Source organism: Phoenix dactylifera, chromosome 7 (genome assembly GCF_009389715.1).
Source record: "Phoenix dactylifera cultivar Barhee BC4 chromosome 7, palm_55x_up_171113_PBpolish2nd_filt_p, whole genome shotgun sequence".
Classification (NCBI taxonomy): Eukaryota; Viridiplantae; Streptophyta; class Magnoliopsida; order Arecales; family Arecaceae; genus Phoenix; species Phoenix dactylifera.
Genome location: NC_052398.1, coordinates 8701464 through 8719558, shown reverse-complemented (window position 1 = coordinate 8719558; position 18095 = coordinate 8701464). Strand labels below are relative to the sequence as shown.

The 18095-nt window shown below is 38.1% G+C and overlaps 1 protein-coding gene across 1 annotated transcript; it reads left to right on the top strand.

The window, feature by feature from the left end:
* The first annotated feature begins 2849 nt into the window (after nt 1–2849).
* LOC103711368 (zinc finger protein WIP2-like) lies at nt 2850–5516 on the top strand. Its single transcript, XM_008797478.4, has 2 exons — nt 2850–3508; nt 4771–5516. Exons 1-2 carry the CDS (start codon nt 2954–2956, stop codon nt 5206–5208), a joined length of 993 nt encoding a protein of 330 aa, XP_008795700.1. The 5' UTR covers nt 2850–2953; the 3' UTR covers nt 5209–5516.
* Nucleotides 5517–18095: the final 12579 nt, after the last annotated feature.

Below are 18095 nucleotides of genomic sequence, written 5' to 3'. Positions count from 1 at the left end.
CAATATGCTAAAGCTATTTAATTTAGTTGGAACGATTAAATGATTGAACTCTGGTCCAACTCTAGCTATAGGCATTGTTGATCGAAGCATAAACATTAGTTACTATCTTTCTTATCATTAGCTAGCCGAAAGAAAATCTTATCATTAGCTTAATTCCAATAAAAGCTTTTAGAAAGCTATGTTGAAAAGAGACTAATTACTGTGAAGAAATTATGATGTGTTGTGTATCTTTAATTATTAATATCCTATAAAGGAAAATTTAACCAAATGTCCAATCATCGGTCATCAGCTACCTTTTAAGGTAACTTTGGACTGATAATGTTACGCTAAGGAAAATGCTTCTTGGGGCACCCTTTATGTGCTACAAAATGTTCATTGGGCCAACAACTGCCGATCTTGCAACTCCATGAACAACTAACCCCTGTATTTGCCGACAAATTCGATGAGATGACCAATACCCTCTTCCCTAGAGAATTGCTTATGTACATAATGGGATCCCCATAGCATTACTCTTCACTAAATGCATCTTGGATTGGTTCTTGCTCTTTTTCTTTGTTAGAGAGAGAGAGAAAAGAAAGGGTACGAACCCAAAAATTTTAATTATTATGTAATGTAATTCTAAAAATTCAATATTGATATCCTATGATGATGTTATAATATAAACTACAGTTGATTGACTCCACCTATCTTGACACGCCTCTAAAATTGCTCTCATGTTTAGCATGCCCTACTCCATTCTCTTCTTATGTGCATTGCATGTGCCAAACTCCCAAAGAACTCATCAATTTGATCTAGTTGTCCTAAGACCACTTATCTATATCTACCAAATTGGATGTTCCCATCTTCAACCAATATGCCCCACTCCATTTAATTCATGATTCAAAGGAGATGAAATAAGAGTTCATTAGCCAAAATTAGAGTATTTATTAAGTCTATAAATAAAAGAGAAACATTTGGCTATACATAGAATCATAGCTATTATGCATCTCTCTTTTGCATTGCACATATTCAACTCCCAAATAGGAGCTGATAACATTTTTCTACAATCAAAACAAAAAAAATCTAGCCACCAACATGCACACATACAAATATATATATATATATATATATATAACTATGCTTCATAAGCGAAAAGGGTATCTGCTCCTTTCAATTCCGAAATTAGTGATAGAATATTTAAATCAAAGATGCATATTGTACCACTAAAAATACCTAGAAATCAAAATTCACATTTTGTTGATTTCTAACCTATGCATCATATAGATATGATTTTCGACGGTATCTATTATCCGGTATTGTAAAATATATAATAAAGCATTTATATTAAAAAATCATCTTATTGATTATAATATATACATATATATATATATATATAAATTAAAAATCAATAAATTTTAATATTTAGACCATATCAAAAATGATGTCATATAATTTAATCATTCATTTTGCTTCCGCTTAATACATAAGTTAGATATCATCAAATACGTAATTTTTGGTTTTTAGGTATTTTCATGGTATAGATAATAATTAACTGTTTGGACGTCTCATTATTAATTTTGATATCGAGAGAAATAAATACCTTTTCTTCTCAAGAGGACAAGAATAATCATCTCTCTCCATCTAACAACTAATACATTGACTTCTAAGCTTACTAGAAGCCAGAAAGCCCTGCTCTGTATAAAACATATTTATAGATACAACTGACCTGGGCCCAATCATTGCGTGTCAAAATCAGATGTTGCCCATAAAAACTTTGGATACCATCCCTTCCATGTGTAGGTTGATTAAAAAGGATAGCCCACACCATGGGAAAAAAAAAAAAATAATCCATTGCTCTACATGCCGTGGGCCAAAGGATCACCGATACGTACTTGTTTGCTCTAAGAGACTCGTCTTGCTCGTGAGAGATTGTTTTGCTTTCCAGAATCCATAACAGGCGGAATGGAGCCGAGCTATCGGCTCGGAGCCGGGACGCGGCAGGGGTTTCAACGGTGTGAACGGGGGACGTAGGGAAGGAGTGCATGGGATCCGGACTACGGCTGGAGAGAGGATGGGCTTCGAGCGCAGGAAACGAAGAGGTGTCGGCTTCGGGATGAGGGCGTGGCGGGCTCGTCCCGAGCCGAGCCGACCGGGGCGCGCCCACCGAAGCAAATGCCGGGATGGGGAGGAACCGCCTCCCATCCCCAGCGAAACCAAGCATTCGAGGTGGAAAAGGTTTAACCCTTCAGATATAATAAACAAGCATTAAAGAAGTGGCACAGCAAAATGCTCCCTTCTCTCTCTTATATCTTTTTAGGGTGGGAGACTATGTTTAACCCTAGTCTCTAACTTTGTTTTTGCGCTAACTCCACTTCTAATCTTACTTTATTAATTTTATTCCCTTTGGTTGATTGGTTTGGATCTTTTGGTATGTATAAGGTTTTTCCCCTTCCATGTTTGGGTGGAGGTGCGAGTTTTTCTTCAGTGTACTTGAACCCCCACCCCCCACCAAAAAAAAAGAATAAAAAAATAAAAAAATAAAGAGTGTTGATATTTTGGTCCGGGCAACCGCAAAAGAGTTCTCTTGTTCCATCAAGTCCCTAGATTATTGTTATGTTTGTATCCATCCCTCTTCTTCTCCTTAATTTGCTTTTATATTTTCCCCCAACTAGATACTTTCCTTTCTCTATGTAAAAGTCATCCACTTGGTTCCTTTAATAATTTTTTAATCAGTGAACTTTTACTATCCTTTACGTACTTTGGGTTATTTTTATTGTTGTTGGTGGTGTAATACTCTCTCTAACGCGCATCCCTTCGATTCCTTATTTCTTTGATCTCCTTTTACACTTTTGTGTTGTCTTTACTTTCTGGTGGTCTATACTACTCTCTCTCTCTCTCTCTCTCTCTCTCTCTCTCTATAATAACCTTTCCGTCCACAAATCCATCCCTCTCGTCTCTTTCCAGACCTCCAGCCATGGCAGACCCCTACAGCAATTTCTTCAAAGGATACTGCAATTACTACCCTTACTCCTCCAACCCTGCAACCCCTCCAATTGCCATCCCCGCCTACAACAACTTCTACAACACGCACAGCTGCGGCAACCACAACCCCCACCTCCCAACCCCTCCCCCCTCCCCTCCCCTCAGAGAGGCTCTCCCTCTCCTTAGGCTCAGCCCAACAAGGCCCCCGGAGGAGGAGGACACCTCATGCAGCGAAGCCAAGAACAAAGCCATGAGCATTAATGATGAAGCCGATGATGGTGATGACCAGGCTGTGACTGTGGCCCTCCGCATAGGCCTCCCAAACCCCGGTGCAGCTGATCTCATCTCCACAATCTCCTCCGCCCCAGAGGACAGTGGAGACAAAGAAGCAGAAGGTGGCGATGAAGTGGCTCCTTTATGCTACCCTATAGGAAGGCTCAACAAGGGCCAGTATTGGATCCCCACCCCTTCTCAGATCCTTATTGGTCCCACCCAGTTCTCCTGCCCTGTGTGCTTGAAGACCTTCAACAGATACAACAACATGCAGGTGATCCATCTCTTCCCCCCTTCTCCTCTTTTAAGTTTTTTGTCATGGGATCTGGGGCTTTCTGTATCACACATATTTTGTGCTTTAAGGCCTTTGCATGGTAAAGAGGTGCGGGATGTTATGTGACGCCTGTCTAGATGTCTGGTGTCTGGTCTAATTGAGGCCGCGATCCATAGGACCTCCCCTTTTTATGTGATTGAACTACACTTGGGCAATGTTCCTCATGCTTTTGGCGCTTTTGGAGTTTGCGTTTTTATTAGGCTTTGCCTACTGTGAAGCTACTGAAAAGATTTCCAGTTCTTTCAGGTTGGCTCAGATCATCTATACATGGCCTGTAAAGAAAAACTGGACTGATCACTAATCTACTGATACTCCCTGACCCAGAGAAACCAGTCCTTGCCAAGACTTCTAGCTATTTCGGTGGCTTCTCCTCAGAACAACACGAGATCTGCACCCCTCCCCCACCCTCCCCTCTCTCTCTCTCTCTCTCTCTGCGTGTGTTAAGATGTTCTTTTTTTTTGCTGGATGTAAGAGGTTCTTTGCAGTGAACTTTCTTTGACACTCATAGTTTAATGCGATTCCCTACTTTCAAGTTTTTTTTGACTGATCACAAAAACCAAAATGCAACAGTTCTTATTCACCAGCAAAAGACCAAAAGAGGAGGGCATCATTTATCACCATCATTTTTGTAGAGGCCCCTCATGTCCGGAGGAATAATTCTATCTTTCTTGCCATGATAGAGTTCATATCCAAGCTTCTAAGCAAAGAGAATGTCAAAACTGCAATGACAAATATTCCAAAGAGGAACATTATATTCTTTGCGGTATTTCTTATGCAAAATAGTGCAAATACTTGTGTCATGAAAATATATCTCGTCATACTAGAAATCATATCGAAGCTTCTCGACAAAAAGAATTTGACATTCTACATCAACATCATAAATTGTTCTCAAGGGCAACAACTTAGTCCTTGCTCGAATTCCCCAGTTATTCTTATCCAAAGTCGCGGATGTGCTGTTGTCAACCTTTATTCTGGAATTCCTATCTTAGCTTCTCAACGAAAGATCAAACATAGGGGGGGGAAAACATAGTCCACATGTTAATAACCAAAGTAATCTATTGAGAAGTAATAACCTCAATATTTTTAGGAGCACTCATCTTCGGGCATATGCATAATGGATTTATAACCCTTTCTAAGGTTCTCACTAGAATAAGAAGTATCGATCTCCTGACTGCTTTTATTTCATGGGGGTGTAACAATAGATGCATATGTGGGGGCACGGATCACAATATAGGAAGGGCCCAGAATCTTTGAGGGGCATCCAGCCGACTGCAATGCTGAGGCTCCCATGCTATTGCTGCGCGCCGGGGTGCCGGAACAACATAGACCATCCAAGATCGAAGCCACTGAAGGACTTCAGGACCCTCCAGACCCACTACAAAAGGAAGCATGGGATCAAGCCCTTCATGTGCCGGAAGTGTGGCAAGGCCTTTGCAGTGAGGGGAGACTGGAGGACCCATGAGAAGAACTGTGGCAAGCTCTGGTACTGCATCTGTGGATCCGACTTCAAGCACAAGAGGTCGCTGAAGGACCACATCAAGGCCTTTGGGCATGGGCATGCAGCATATGGCATCGACTGCTTTGAAGAGGACGATGAGCCATCATCCGAGATTGAACAAGATGGTGATCCGTCGCGATGAGTGGAGGGCAGTACAGAAGAAGTGGGTTTGGAGTTGGGTATATGGTTTGATAGGTTTTAGGTGGGGAATCGCCTCTGTCAAATGTGACAAGCTCTCTTAGTATCCAGTTGATCTGGTTAATTGGGGGGTGTTCTTTGTTCCCCTTGTTCTGGTTTTAGTATCAGATGAATATAAAAGCATTGTAGGCCAATGGCTTGTAAATGGAGTTGCCTTAGTTTATCTTTCTTTGAACTTGGTTCGTGCAAGTACTAATGTACTAATTTGTTAGATGACATAGAGAGCATAGAATTGAGTTATGAGGTTCTCAAGTTTTTGGGCGACACTTCTCTTTTGCTTTCCCAGTTCCATCAGCAATGTATCCTTCTCTACTGTTGCTTGCCTGATTTAGTTGTCTTCTGTCCTTTCCTGGTCTCTCCTCTTACCCAAAACTGAGAGCTTACAGAGAGAGAAAGCAATGGTTCACCATATTGACAGTCTGTTCCTCTCAAACGTGGTCATAATTTCTTTCACCCTTTCTTTCTTTATTTTATTTTATTTTATTTTACTTTGAGTTCTACGTACATTTGCAGCACTAACACACCAATGTCAAGCCCATCTCTACTAAATGCATGCAGTTTGCTTTTGGTTCATAGGAATTGAATAGCGGATGCCCTTTTCATATCTTCTTCTTCTTTTCTTTTTTTTCCTTCCTTCAGAAGTTCTTGTGATAACTATCGAACATTCAAATCTCAACTCTGAAATACTTCTTACCTAAGAACATGTCGCTTGCATTTAGAGCTTCTATGTTGTCTTACAGCAAGAAAGGATTCTTTTTGTTTGTCAATCTTTTTTCAAAATATTTTGCTAGTTTCTCATGTTTGCAACCTTTCAGATGCCAAACTAACATTGTCAAGGCTTTTTCTTTCTTCTTCCTATAAACAGACAATTCATCTATTGAATGCTTCCGTTGTCAAATACTCTAATATCTACTTCAATTCTTTCCCATTACTCGGTATCTCATACGTCATGATACCAGAAGGACGGGATGCTACTTTTACATCGCAAGCCTAGCTCTGCGTTCTTCTTTCTCTAAGTTCCAACATTTCATTCCCACAAAAAGAATCCCATCCTTCCACCCCTTTCAGGCCTTGGATATGCCTTTCCCATAAAGGAAAGGAGGATAAGCTCTGGAGATGATTCCAGGTGTAGCAAGCTTCTCTAACAAAATAGGTATTCTTAGCCACATATTTCGTAGCCATGCGTGGATCTTTCACCAACTCAGACTTTTCTCCTTTTTTTTGAAAAAAAAATTCTACGTTCTGTCATGCCTTCCCACAACAAAATCTAACAAGTCCTGCAAGACAAAACCCACAAGTCTAGTATTCCTTACAGCACAGTTGGATACGCTTTTCAAAACCCTGCAAGCAGATCAGCTTTATGGGTGCATTTGCCTTGTGCTTCGCGATGGTGGATTTATACGCGTATTGGTTGATGGATGGAACCTATGCATGCCATCAGTTACTCAAATCTAAGTTATTAGCTTGCCAAGGACTCATTTGGTTTGCTGAGAAAGAACGAAGAAATGTATGGTCAATGAAAAAATAAAGAAATATCTTTTATTTAGTTGGAATTTTTTAAGGCGAGAGATGGAAATATAGTATTTTTATGAGAATAAGATTCCTATATTTCATGGGAAAGAAAAATTCATGGAGGACATAGAAAAGCTACTTTACCGCTGGTTAGAAATTAGAGTCTTTTTTTTTTTCAAAAGTACTCTTAAACCATCAAAACTCATGAGTAAGGTTTTTCCTTTATTAAGAGTGTGATAGGTATTTCTTACAACTTTCCTAGAAAAGTAGATGCTCAACCAATGTGCCACTTTTTCATGATCAACAAATATGTCAAAACTATTTTTCCAAGCATCATATTTCCAAGAATTATCTTCACAGAAAAAATATTTTAGTGAGAAAAAATTCTTTCAATGAACCAAACAAGTCCCAGGATAAAAGGAGGAAGAAGCGGAGGGTGTAATATATGGTATGGGAAAAAATTATATAACAAATATAACAATATGGTAGCACATTTTATGTATATTATTATATGGACTACAAGATGGAGTGGATCATCATGGCAGCTCTTTTCTTTTCTTTGGGGAGGGTGGGGGGGCTAAGAGCTATGTACAAAAGCTCATGTGTGGAAGTCAAGACTATCAGCATAGGCTCCATACTTTCTCACCTTGTCTATAATTCACAATCTAAGAGAATCATCAGATTCGATATAGATTATTTTGGCCCTACAAACAGGGCTGGACAGGGTTTATGAGTCAGATTTGCCACATTGAGAAATTAGATTGTACGCCAAAATTTTAGAGACCATAACTTAGTCATAAGTATGATGCCTGATTAATCACTATAAGGAGAACTACGCCCCTAACAATCAGAACCAAGTTCCATCATTTGGGCTCTAAAATGGACCAATCAAATTGAAAGTTTTCTTTTCAAAATTTTTTTGACCGGGTGTAACTCTCAATCCAGAAAAAAATTCGAAAGAGCGATAGAAGGTAGAGTTGAAGTATGAGTTGAGATTTACTCCTATAGAAATTTAGTTTTTTGTATTTATTTCTACTAGTTATGTCTACTTTTGGAAAACTAGTCCTATTCAAATTATGAGAGGAATTGGACTCGAATTGTGCAAAGGCGGACCGCACCATTATAAATAGAAGTACCTCAGTTTTTGATGATTAATTGATCAATAAAAGAAAAAGAGACCTAAACCCTACTTTTACCAGTTTTTCTATCTTTTCTAAAAAAAATTTAAGAGATTCGAGTCGAGTGGGTTAAGAAAATTCTCCCTTCTCTCTGATTGAATCAATTCAAGTTATCATTTTCTTTTCCAGCCCTTTTGTTCTATAACTTCTTTTCCTTCTTAATTTCTCTAATGAGATGGTAAGGTAATTGTTTGAATTTATGAAGTTGCTTTGGTTTTTTAACTTGAAACTTGAATAGGCAATAGTATAATTGAGTAAGTTATCTTGAAAAAAAGCAATTAACGACAACTACAATAACAATAACAAAATGAGGGTGAAGACTCGCTCTTGCTTGTACTACAAACTAGTGCTGGATGAAAAACCTATGATATATAACTTTTGCAATCTTGAGCATAACAAGTTATCCCATTAAGCAAGCGTAGGGGTCGGTAGCAATGGAAGTGTATACCACTTCATAGGAAAGGAAGGCTAAACAAGTTCAGAACAAACTTTGCCTCAAGTCAAACTAGTGGATATATACATTGAAAGATATCAATGCACATAGAGGATGATATCAGTGCACATGAATCTAAAACCAATGCATATATACCTGTAAGGGTAGCAGCAGAAGTGTATCTCATTCCCTTCCATGTGTGAACAATAAGAATTTAAAATAGAGCTCACAAGTAACCAAAAATCACTATTGAATAAGAGACCAAGATTGTACGTGGAAAGCTCCAAGAGGAAAAACCATGGGACTAAGTCCAAGTTTTCTCTATCTCTAAGAAATAATAGGATTACGAGATTTTTCTTCTTGGTCAAGCTAAGAATCACAAGACTAAGAGACTTTTTTTCTTGGATTAGGACATAAGGATACATCCCTCTTAGCTCACAACATCAAGAGACACCACTCTTGGATCATAACCTCTCTGGGGCACAATTTGAGGCTTCCACACATCAAGAGACAATGGCTTGCACAAGGGATTCTTCACTATACATTGGTGGATTACAACATGTAAGTTGTTGGAATGGACTTATCCAAATGGAGCTTCGCAAATCTACGTCTTTGGACTTGCGGATTTATCTTCATGAATCTGGTATCATCTCCTCCTTGCTTTCTTCCTTCTCCTTCCAAAGCCTGCAATTCGTGGGGCTTCCTTTACCAAGGTCTCCCAGCAAGAGATGAGGCCTCCTCCACCAAGGCCTCCTCACAAGAAAAGGCTCTTCCAAGAGAATAGAAGAGATCTTTTTTAATACCTTTCTGCAATCCCTCTCTTCTAACCATTCTCATAGCATGAGGGCTGAACAAGGGGTGGCTCCTCCAAAAGAAAGGGGCTCACACCACCACCAAGAAACCTTAACTTCTCCCACTTTTCCCTTATAAGATAATCTGGAATGGACTTCGATCGTGGGCTCTTCCATCCCAGACAGGGCATCACAAAATGAGATGGAATCCAACTGCAAGTCTGTCATTCTATTTAAAACTGAGAAAATGAACTACAAATTATACCATCCAGTATTCAGTGGGTTTAATTGCTGAACCTAAGACACTTCATGGCACTATACTACGCTCCTTTGGTGGAATACGTGTGTGGGCTAGGTCGAGCTTTGGCTATTCTACTTGAGACTCAAATGAAAGTACACTGGAGACCCCTCAAAAGTTTTTTTTTAAAAAAAAAAGGTATGATCAATCATGTTAGATTGTACATTGGTGCCATTGCTATATAGTATGCCTACATGCCCGTTTATATTATTGCCCAAGATTGCATTGCCCTTTGCTGTTGCCCTTTGTCCTATATACTGAGCATGATCACTGATTGTATTAAGAGTAGCACAAGTAGAAGGTCTATTTTTCAAATTAAACTATCGAGTAGAAGTTAGATACCGTTAATTTGAAGTGCTAGACAATGCTGCTTAACCCTATTCACATGCTATGTATTGATCAAGTTGTGACCTATATGCATAAGTGATTAATTATTGGTTCGATCATACCCACCGCTTAGTTGGTTGGCTAGTCCAACCTCAAAGCAACACACACAAAACCAGAGAAGTAGAAAAGACATGCAGTACACATGCGTTTGTGCATGTTGCCTCACAGTTGGACTGGTCTACAGCGCAATAGTGGACATGGTCCAACTAAAAATAATATTATATGCATGTCGATATCCTATTTAAAAAGTGGGAGCATGTTCTTCATTGCATCAATATTCTAATAATAAAAGGAGTACCTTTCTCACTAAGTCCCAACTTAACAGTATACTCTAAACCTTTCCAATATCTAGATACTATCGGGAGTGATCTTGTTGCTATTAACTTTTACGTCGAAGTGCATGACCCAATCCAAAAAAGGGTGGTCGGTTTACTCGAAATAGTTGACAAGATAGGAGAAGAGGAGAGGGAGTGGGGGAATTACAAGAGGATTGCCCACAAGAGGACATCAGAATTTATTGTCTCCCTGTCTAGTAGCTGAGGTGCTTAAAATTCCAAGGCATTTCCATCCTCCCCTATAATATCTTTGTATTATTCTCGCACTCCATTCAAATCCTTGCGAGAGCTGTAACCTTGTCAAGGAGACCAGCAAGCCATAGGAAGAAAATATTTATGCCTCTCTCTTGTGAACACCACAGCACACAGACACAAAGACAGCCCTGTCTCCCCTGATTGGAATCACGAGGCCTTGTGGAGGGAGTTGGAGGGAATCATGCTCTCATTTTCTCAAGCAACTGCCCTTCTTTGAGAGGCCCTGAAATATTTCAAATAGGCGTGGGACTTCAATAAATGACTCCTATCTGCCTACACTTAACACAAAGATAACCACCTGACAGTGGGCATTGCCCCATTGGCACATTAGTGCAAAACTTAATGGTGATTACCATAACAACATCGTTATTTTCAGATGCTATGGAAATGAGAAGTTAGGATATGTCGTTAAGTCTGCGTATGGTGATGGCTTGTGGGCAGAGAGAGTAAAATCATTGTATGGTTTCGCAGTCTGTCGACTTGGAGAAGTATAAGACAGACTAATTTGCAATGTTTAGCACGCTGGAGTGGACAGGGAAAACTAAGTTTTTGCGCAAGCGATCGATGCACATTCCCTAACAATGGTGGTTTCAGAAAGTTAATTTGATCTAAGCTTGTACCTTGGTAACAAACATAAAAAACTTACCATTGTCATCATCATCAGCATCATCCAAACCTTCTACCATCAAAGTAGGGTCGGCCAGAGTAAGAACACCATTCTAAATTAAGGTGGCTCGGTAAACAGGGTCTAACAGATTTCTCGACTAATTATTAACTAAAGTCAGCTCTCTAATAATAATATAAGTTATATATACTCGTGCACATACTCTATACACGAAAAATAATATAGGCTGATTTAGGATTATGCTAATAGAGAAAAATAATACTCGTTGATACAAGTTGTTATATGATTTTTAAAATCGCTCTAACAATATCATGCTAACAAAGAAAGATAGTACTGGCCGATACAGGATTATGCTAATAAAGAAAAATATTATGGACTGATATAGGTTGTTACACAATTCCTAAAATTATGCTAACATTATAAATACCGGACTCTTACAATATCTGAGTAATTGTTTATAGGAATCTATACCAATATGGTTGCCATGCATCGCGCACCATCATTTGGTTTAGGTACGATTAGCTGCAGGCGTAATTTGTTATATTTGATTAAGCTAAGAATCTACCTATATGTCATTGCCAAACTGTAGTTTCAGATTATGTGATGTTAATATTTCATGACATTATGCCAACTACTAGCCTTTGGTCAGTTGGCATTCCACTTCACTTGCAAGAGATGTAAGATTTGAATCTTGGAGATGGCATTCCAATCATATTTTTCTGAAAAAAAGGAAAAAATCATCATGGCATCAAAAATATCTGACAAAGCACCAATATCTGTTAATTTTTGCGATAATGTAACAAAAAGAAATAAAGTATTCGAAAGGAAAAGAAGGAACTAGGGAACAGCAGAATCCCCTCTGGACTGGTATAAAGTCTCGATCTCTCTGCAATATGCTTGATTGATCTACTCAGCCAAAATATTCATTCTTTGGATGTTACTGAGAATCTTCAACTTGTGGGCATAAAGCTAGGTCTCTATGGTGGGAATAAATGGGGGCTTGAGAGGGAAGAAAGGAAGGGCATGTGATCAAAAGACAAAAGTTGGTTCAAAGCATGACAAAAGAGCATTTCTAGGCCTCTTTTTCAATGTCCATGGGAAAAGACATGACTCGAAGTCCACAGACAAAATACTATCAGATCATCAAATCAGGAGATCATGCAAGCAAGACATGCCACCGCCTATTGAAAGATCGAGGTCTATTTGCATGAGTCTTATCTACAGAAGGAAAAGCACCCAGGATTAAAGCAAAAGAAGCCCACATCTTTTAAGGCGTATTAAAGCATACCCATTGCCATGAGTGCTAAGGATATTTCAACTTACTGAGTCTAAAGAAACTTTTGCATATATATATATAACCCCTTCTTATGTGCGAACGCTCGCAGAGCCTCGTTTCCTGATAATTACGTAAACAACTTCGTAGGAAAATGGAAAGATAAAAAAAAAGGAGCTTGCACTTCACCACCATCCCCATAACCAGGTTTGGTGCATCCTTGAAATGATTATGTCCAATGATGCATGCTAGAGACATTGCTACGTACTTGTGCAGGCTAAAAGTTCGAAAAGGTGGTTTCAGAAGTGAGTGCCCATATAAATATAAGTTAAAATATTAAGGACAGAGCTTCCCCTGCAAATCATTGCATTTATATATTTAGGTATGTATGGTTATCAGAAACCGAGTGTTTGTTGTGTAGTAATTCTGGCTTGCATGCTAGTGTAAGTGCCATTCAAGCAACGGGAAGGGCCGTGGGGAGCAAATGGGCCAGAAAATATATAATAATGATAATAATAATAATGACTAGAATTGTAAGTTAGCTGATGACTACTTATATAACTAATATTGCAACAATATTGTGCGGTCAAGGACAAAGACTTCAAAATATCTGTAGCAAAATGTGCGAAATATTAGATAGTAGATCAAATAACATGGTCATTATATTTCATATCACTTCAGCAAAATGCACATATGTAATTGGGATTTAAAATAAATGATTTCATATATATAATAAGAGTTAAGTTGTGAGGACCAATACGGGCGTATGTTTAATTAATCTCACATCGGTTAATCGTTGGAGAGATTTTGGATATTTAAACAGGATTAAAAAATTTAAGTAATATTTTTCAGCCAACCTTTTTAGATGAGATCATGAATTGTTACATAAACAACTAAATTTGATCTCAAACTTGGCTCTACTTTTTAGGCCTGGCCTTATACCCAAACAAGCCTCGAAGGCCTATTTCTAGATTAAGAGGGTAGAGCCTTCTTGATCTTAAATGGAAGAGGAAGAGTCCTCCTTCTCTGTGGACTCTGTGGGAGGCTAGAAAACTCTAGTCTCTATTCTATATAAAGGCCTTCTCTCCCCTTCACGACCCTCCGCCACCGAGCAATGCCTCTCTTTCTCTCTCTCTTTTTTCTTTGAGTTCGCAATTCTCTATTCTTGTGCTTGCCTGAAATCGGGGCCTATAGCTCAGCAGAATTGAGTAACTTAAACCATAGCTCATCTGACTAGCTGAGTTCATCTTTGTTCGAACCAACCCGATCAGTCAGGCATCGCCATCTGGCCGATCTCGTCCTTCCTCCATCCTAGTGTGGATATGAAACCATACACAATGCAATACCCTAAATTGAATCATTTTGCCCAATTTTAATCCGTTCTCAGTTCTCTTAGGTTTCGAAGTTATTGATGATCGATTTTAATAGCTTTCGGCTGATTCGAATAGTTAAACTTTGAAAGTTCAAAGCGAAAGAGATAATTAGACCTTACACTCTTAAATAAATTTCAAACATCATATATTTCCTATGCATATGGTTTGCCATTGATGATATCATATTTTCTTAAATAAAGGATCAACATATGTATTATGAAATCATGCTTTATTATGAAAAGTAATTACATGAATATTTTTAATGAAAATAACATATTTATGAAGCACGAATCTTATCATACCATTTAGTATTTTTCAATCTACTTGTGTGTATGTTTTAAGAAAAAGTATAATTATTCTTAAGGCTCTCAAATAGCTATGTATGACCCCTAGAATTGGGAAAGATCGATGACCAGAACTAGTTCTATATGAACACAAACCTCGCCAACAAGTATAAAGTTAGCATATGAAATATGATACTTTATCGATTACAAACATAAACCCTGTCATGGGTATAAAAAAGTAATCTTAACATGAATATTTGTGAGTAATGCTTTGAATTATGACATGACCAAATGACAAAAAATAATTTATGATTTTATTTGTAATATATACTTGAAACCATCTTTGCAAAATATGGATGATTTGTGCATGTATGTATGATTTACTTTTTATCATATTGCACTATAAAATGCTTTATTTTTGTAATATTTATTATTTTTTTAAATGATGCATTGTTCATAGAAAAACTAATGCTTGATCTGATAAGGAAGTGTAAGATTTACGCTGAGTTATGTAACTCACATCTCTCTTTTTTTCAGATGAATAGAGTCACTAGGAATGAAGCATAGTCCAGGCTTACAGTTCATGCTAGCAAGCTGGCAATTTTGTAGTAGAATTTTGGTTTCTTAATTTACTATGAATTTGTAGTTAGTAATTTTCTGAATTTTGAGATTGTGGGTTTTAGTATTTAAATATGAATTTAGTCAGATAATAGATTTGGATCTTTTATTTTATTTGAGATTGTGATCGTTGGCTTCATGTTATTGTAGGGTGTATCTCGGCCATATTATATCTCGGATTTGAAGCGTGATACTATTCTATATGTTTTCTAATCTCTCTTCAAACTTGACTCTACAATCTATCTCAATTGAATAAATTTTGGATGGCATCTCCTCCCTCCATCTCAAAAAAAAAAAAAAAAAAAAAAAACTCTTCCGGCTTACTTGAGATACAAGTGCATGTCACGTGCTGTATAAGCTTATGTTCTTCGAATTATAATATACGCCTAGTGGACAACAAGAGCCACCATTTTTTTTAGCCCCCCCAATGGATTGCTTCAAATCAAATCCATGATGGTGAGGCTAATAGTTGAAATGTCTCAAATGAATGGAAAGTAAACTTACGGAAATAAATTGGAATAGAACTGAACTTTTCCCTTTCAAGGGGAAGTCATTTCATGAGTCTTTACTACTGCGGAAAGAAACTTACTTTTTCTCCTTGTGTAGTGAACAAAAAAGATGTAAGTTCGTCTCCAATTCTTGAAATAATTGGAGGGTCCACATATTCTCAGACTCTCCTCGTCATCAACAGTGGGTGATTCAACTTGTCTGAACGTATACTCAGGTGTCTTTAGCCATGCATTATTGATTATTCGCCCGTAATAACGACGGTACGTGAGCAAATGGACCCCCTCCTCTAATTATTTCAGAAACCAATAAGGATACAAACTCGCAAAATAAAACAAATCAGAAAAAGACTATGCATAACGTGAGGCGGGTTCCACCAAATGTCTAATGCAACCAAATAACCGTTTGGGCCCATTTTGTCAGACTTATAATCTAAAAGATCAAATCAAGAACAATACTTGTCTCTAAGATACAATAATGCAAAAGCCGCTTGAAGAATTCAAATCCCTCTGCAGCTTCGGTATGTCTAAATTTATCACCAACAAACTTGAACTCCATGGCTGAATGCATTTTTCTTTTCCATGCAATAACTCTCTCTCCGAAATAAATTTAGGGCACATTTGGTTTGTGATCGGAGTTAGAATGACTATATTTTTCGATGTACTTGGCTCATGGCTGAAATTGAAATCGGAATCGAAATAAAATTTGAATGGTATAAGAGAGTAGAAATTGAGTTTTGGATATTATAATATTCTTATTCTTTTTCATAAAATCAGAATAGAAATAATTTTGTTTTGAAACAAAAATCATTTACTTATATTTTTTGATATATTTGGTTCGTGACTGAAATTGAAATCGGAATCCAAATAGGATTTGAACAAGTAGCAATTGAGTTTTGGAGATTGCGATATTCCTATTCTATCCATAAAATCAGAATAGAAATAAATTTCTTTTCAACAAATAGTTGAAACAAACAAAAATTCCTTATTTTTTATTTTTTATTCTGGAGTCTGGCTTATGCAACCCTAGGTGCTCATAATATTAAAGCGCGTTGTCTCGCCACGAAATCCCAAGATGCGTCAAATCGATGGCGTTGTTGCTTGGAGATTAGAGATAAAGAAAACGCCATTCTTCTGATATCAGCCTTCGCACCAATGATTAGTTTCTGGCGGACCCCAGCCTTAGCTTCTGCTACTGGCTGAGCCCATAATAGTTCATTAATTGAACAGTCAGGATCATCTGATTTCACGTGGACTCATCCACTGTGCCCCCAGGAACCGTCAGTCTCGATCCCAGAAATTGTCGGGAAGTACCCTAAAGGCCCAATAAGCCCTCCTCTATGGGGCCATCAAATGGAAGGCTCGGATTGGTGGACCCACCAGATGATTCAAGGTCCAGCCAAGGGCCCCACACGTATGACATTGGAGACAAAAAAAAAAAAACAAACTTCTGGAAAAAAAAGGTGGACAAGGTAAAAGAGATGGTCTGCCATGGTAAAAGAGATGGTCTGCATATCAAAAGTTTGGTGCTCCCAAATCTGCAGCCGTCCATGGAATCCAGACGAGTGCCGGAAAAGTGACAAACATAGGTGTTGCCTCATGGTCTAGCGAATATAAAAAGCCCAGAAGAGCCCATTAAGCCCAGGCCAAACTAAGTGCAGTGCAAGCACTGCTCCTTTGTCAGTGGGAGACCAACTGCCACAGCCAGGGATGGGCTTCATTGGTGTGAGATCTTCTACACTGCTGAAAATGTGGCAGCGTGTACTCGCTTCTGTAGTCCAGGGCATATAGTGGGTTGCCAGATTGTACCTTCGGCAAGGAAGAATGATTGATCTTCTTCGACGGCATCAACCATTAGATCACATCTTGCATGGATCTCAAAGCACTTCAAACTTCTTCATGCATCCACCTATATAGCTGTTGAGGTGATCATTATACGATCCAACAGTGGATTCATGCAAAAAAAGAAAGGTAAAGCTGGTTGCCTACATTGATTAATTGGCTTTGTTCCGTCTAAATTCATAACACCAAGGGTGGGGAGGTAGAGGGGGAGGAATCATTTCAATTTTGTGATTTATTGGAATTTGTCAGTAGTTTGTGTTTGGATTTATCAAGATGTACAAGATAAATAATACAGAAACACTTTCATGAGGACCCCAAATTCTAGCATATTTATGACTTAAACTTACCAAGCCTTGATGAAGAATCTCCTTGCTCGTTGTTTTATTTTAGGTTGAACTCAGTCTTCTGATAAATACCATTTTGTATTCTTTTTCTTTGGTATAGATCCCCCTTTTGTATTCAATGATTCTTCAATAAACGAGGTCGCTATGTTTACTAGTTAAAAGATCCACACCTGATAATTACTTAAAGTAGTTTTGGTCCTTTCCTTTTCTTTTCTTTTTATTTTCTTCCCTTTTTTCTTTTGATTGCATGAGAACCGGACTCACGCTTGTGGTTTAATAATATTTGATTCACACGAAACGACAATAAGACCACCCAAACAGCCCGGAAGTTTTTAGGCAATTCTACCCAAAGTTATGAATGATGCCTGTTATTTGTGAAGGACTGTAAGCTGCTCGTTTCCCTAGATTATTTTCTGCATGTATTTCTATAGTTCCACTTTCAAGTTAAACATTTGTTTGTTCCATCAACCCAATATTACTGGATATACATCTATATTTAACTTCATTTGCAATAACATAGAGTACGAAATCCAAAGTATGATCTCAGAGATTTTAAATTCCATCACAACCAACTGTGCTCAAACACTGATAGGGCTTTTAGTTGAATCCATATTTTACCACACATGCAACCCGTTTTTACATCATCAACATAAGAAATATGCCAACAAAATGGCAAACTGTGATTGGTGCGACGCCATCATCAAGAATAAACTTGAAAGTCAAGATCGAAAACTAGAAGTTAGCTACCAATTGGAAGAAAGCACCAATTTACGAAAA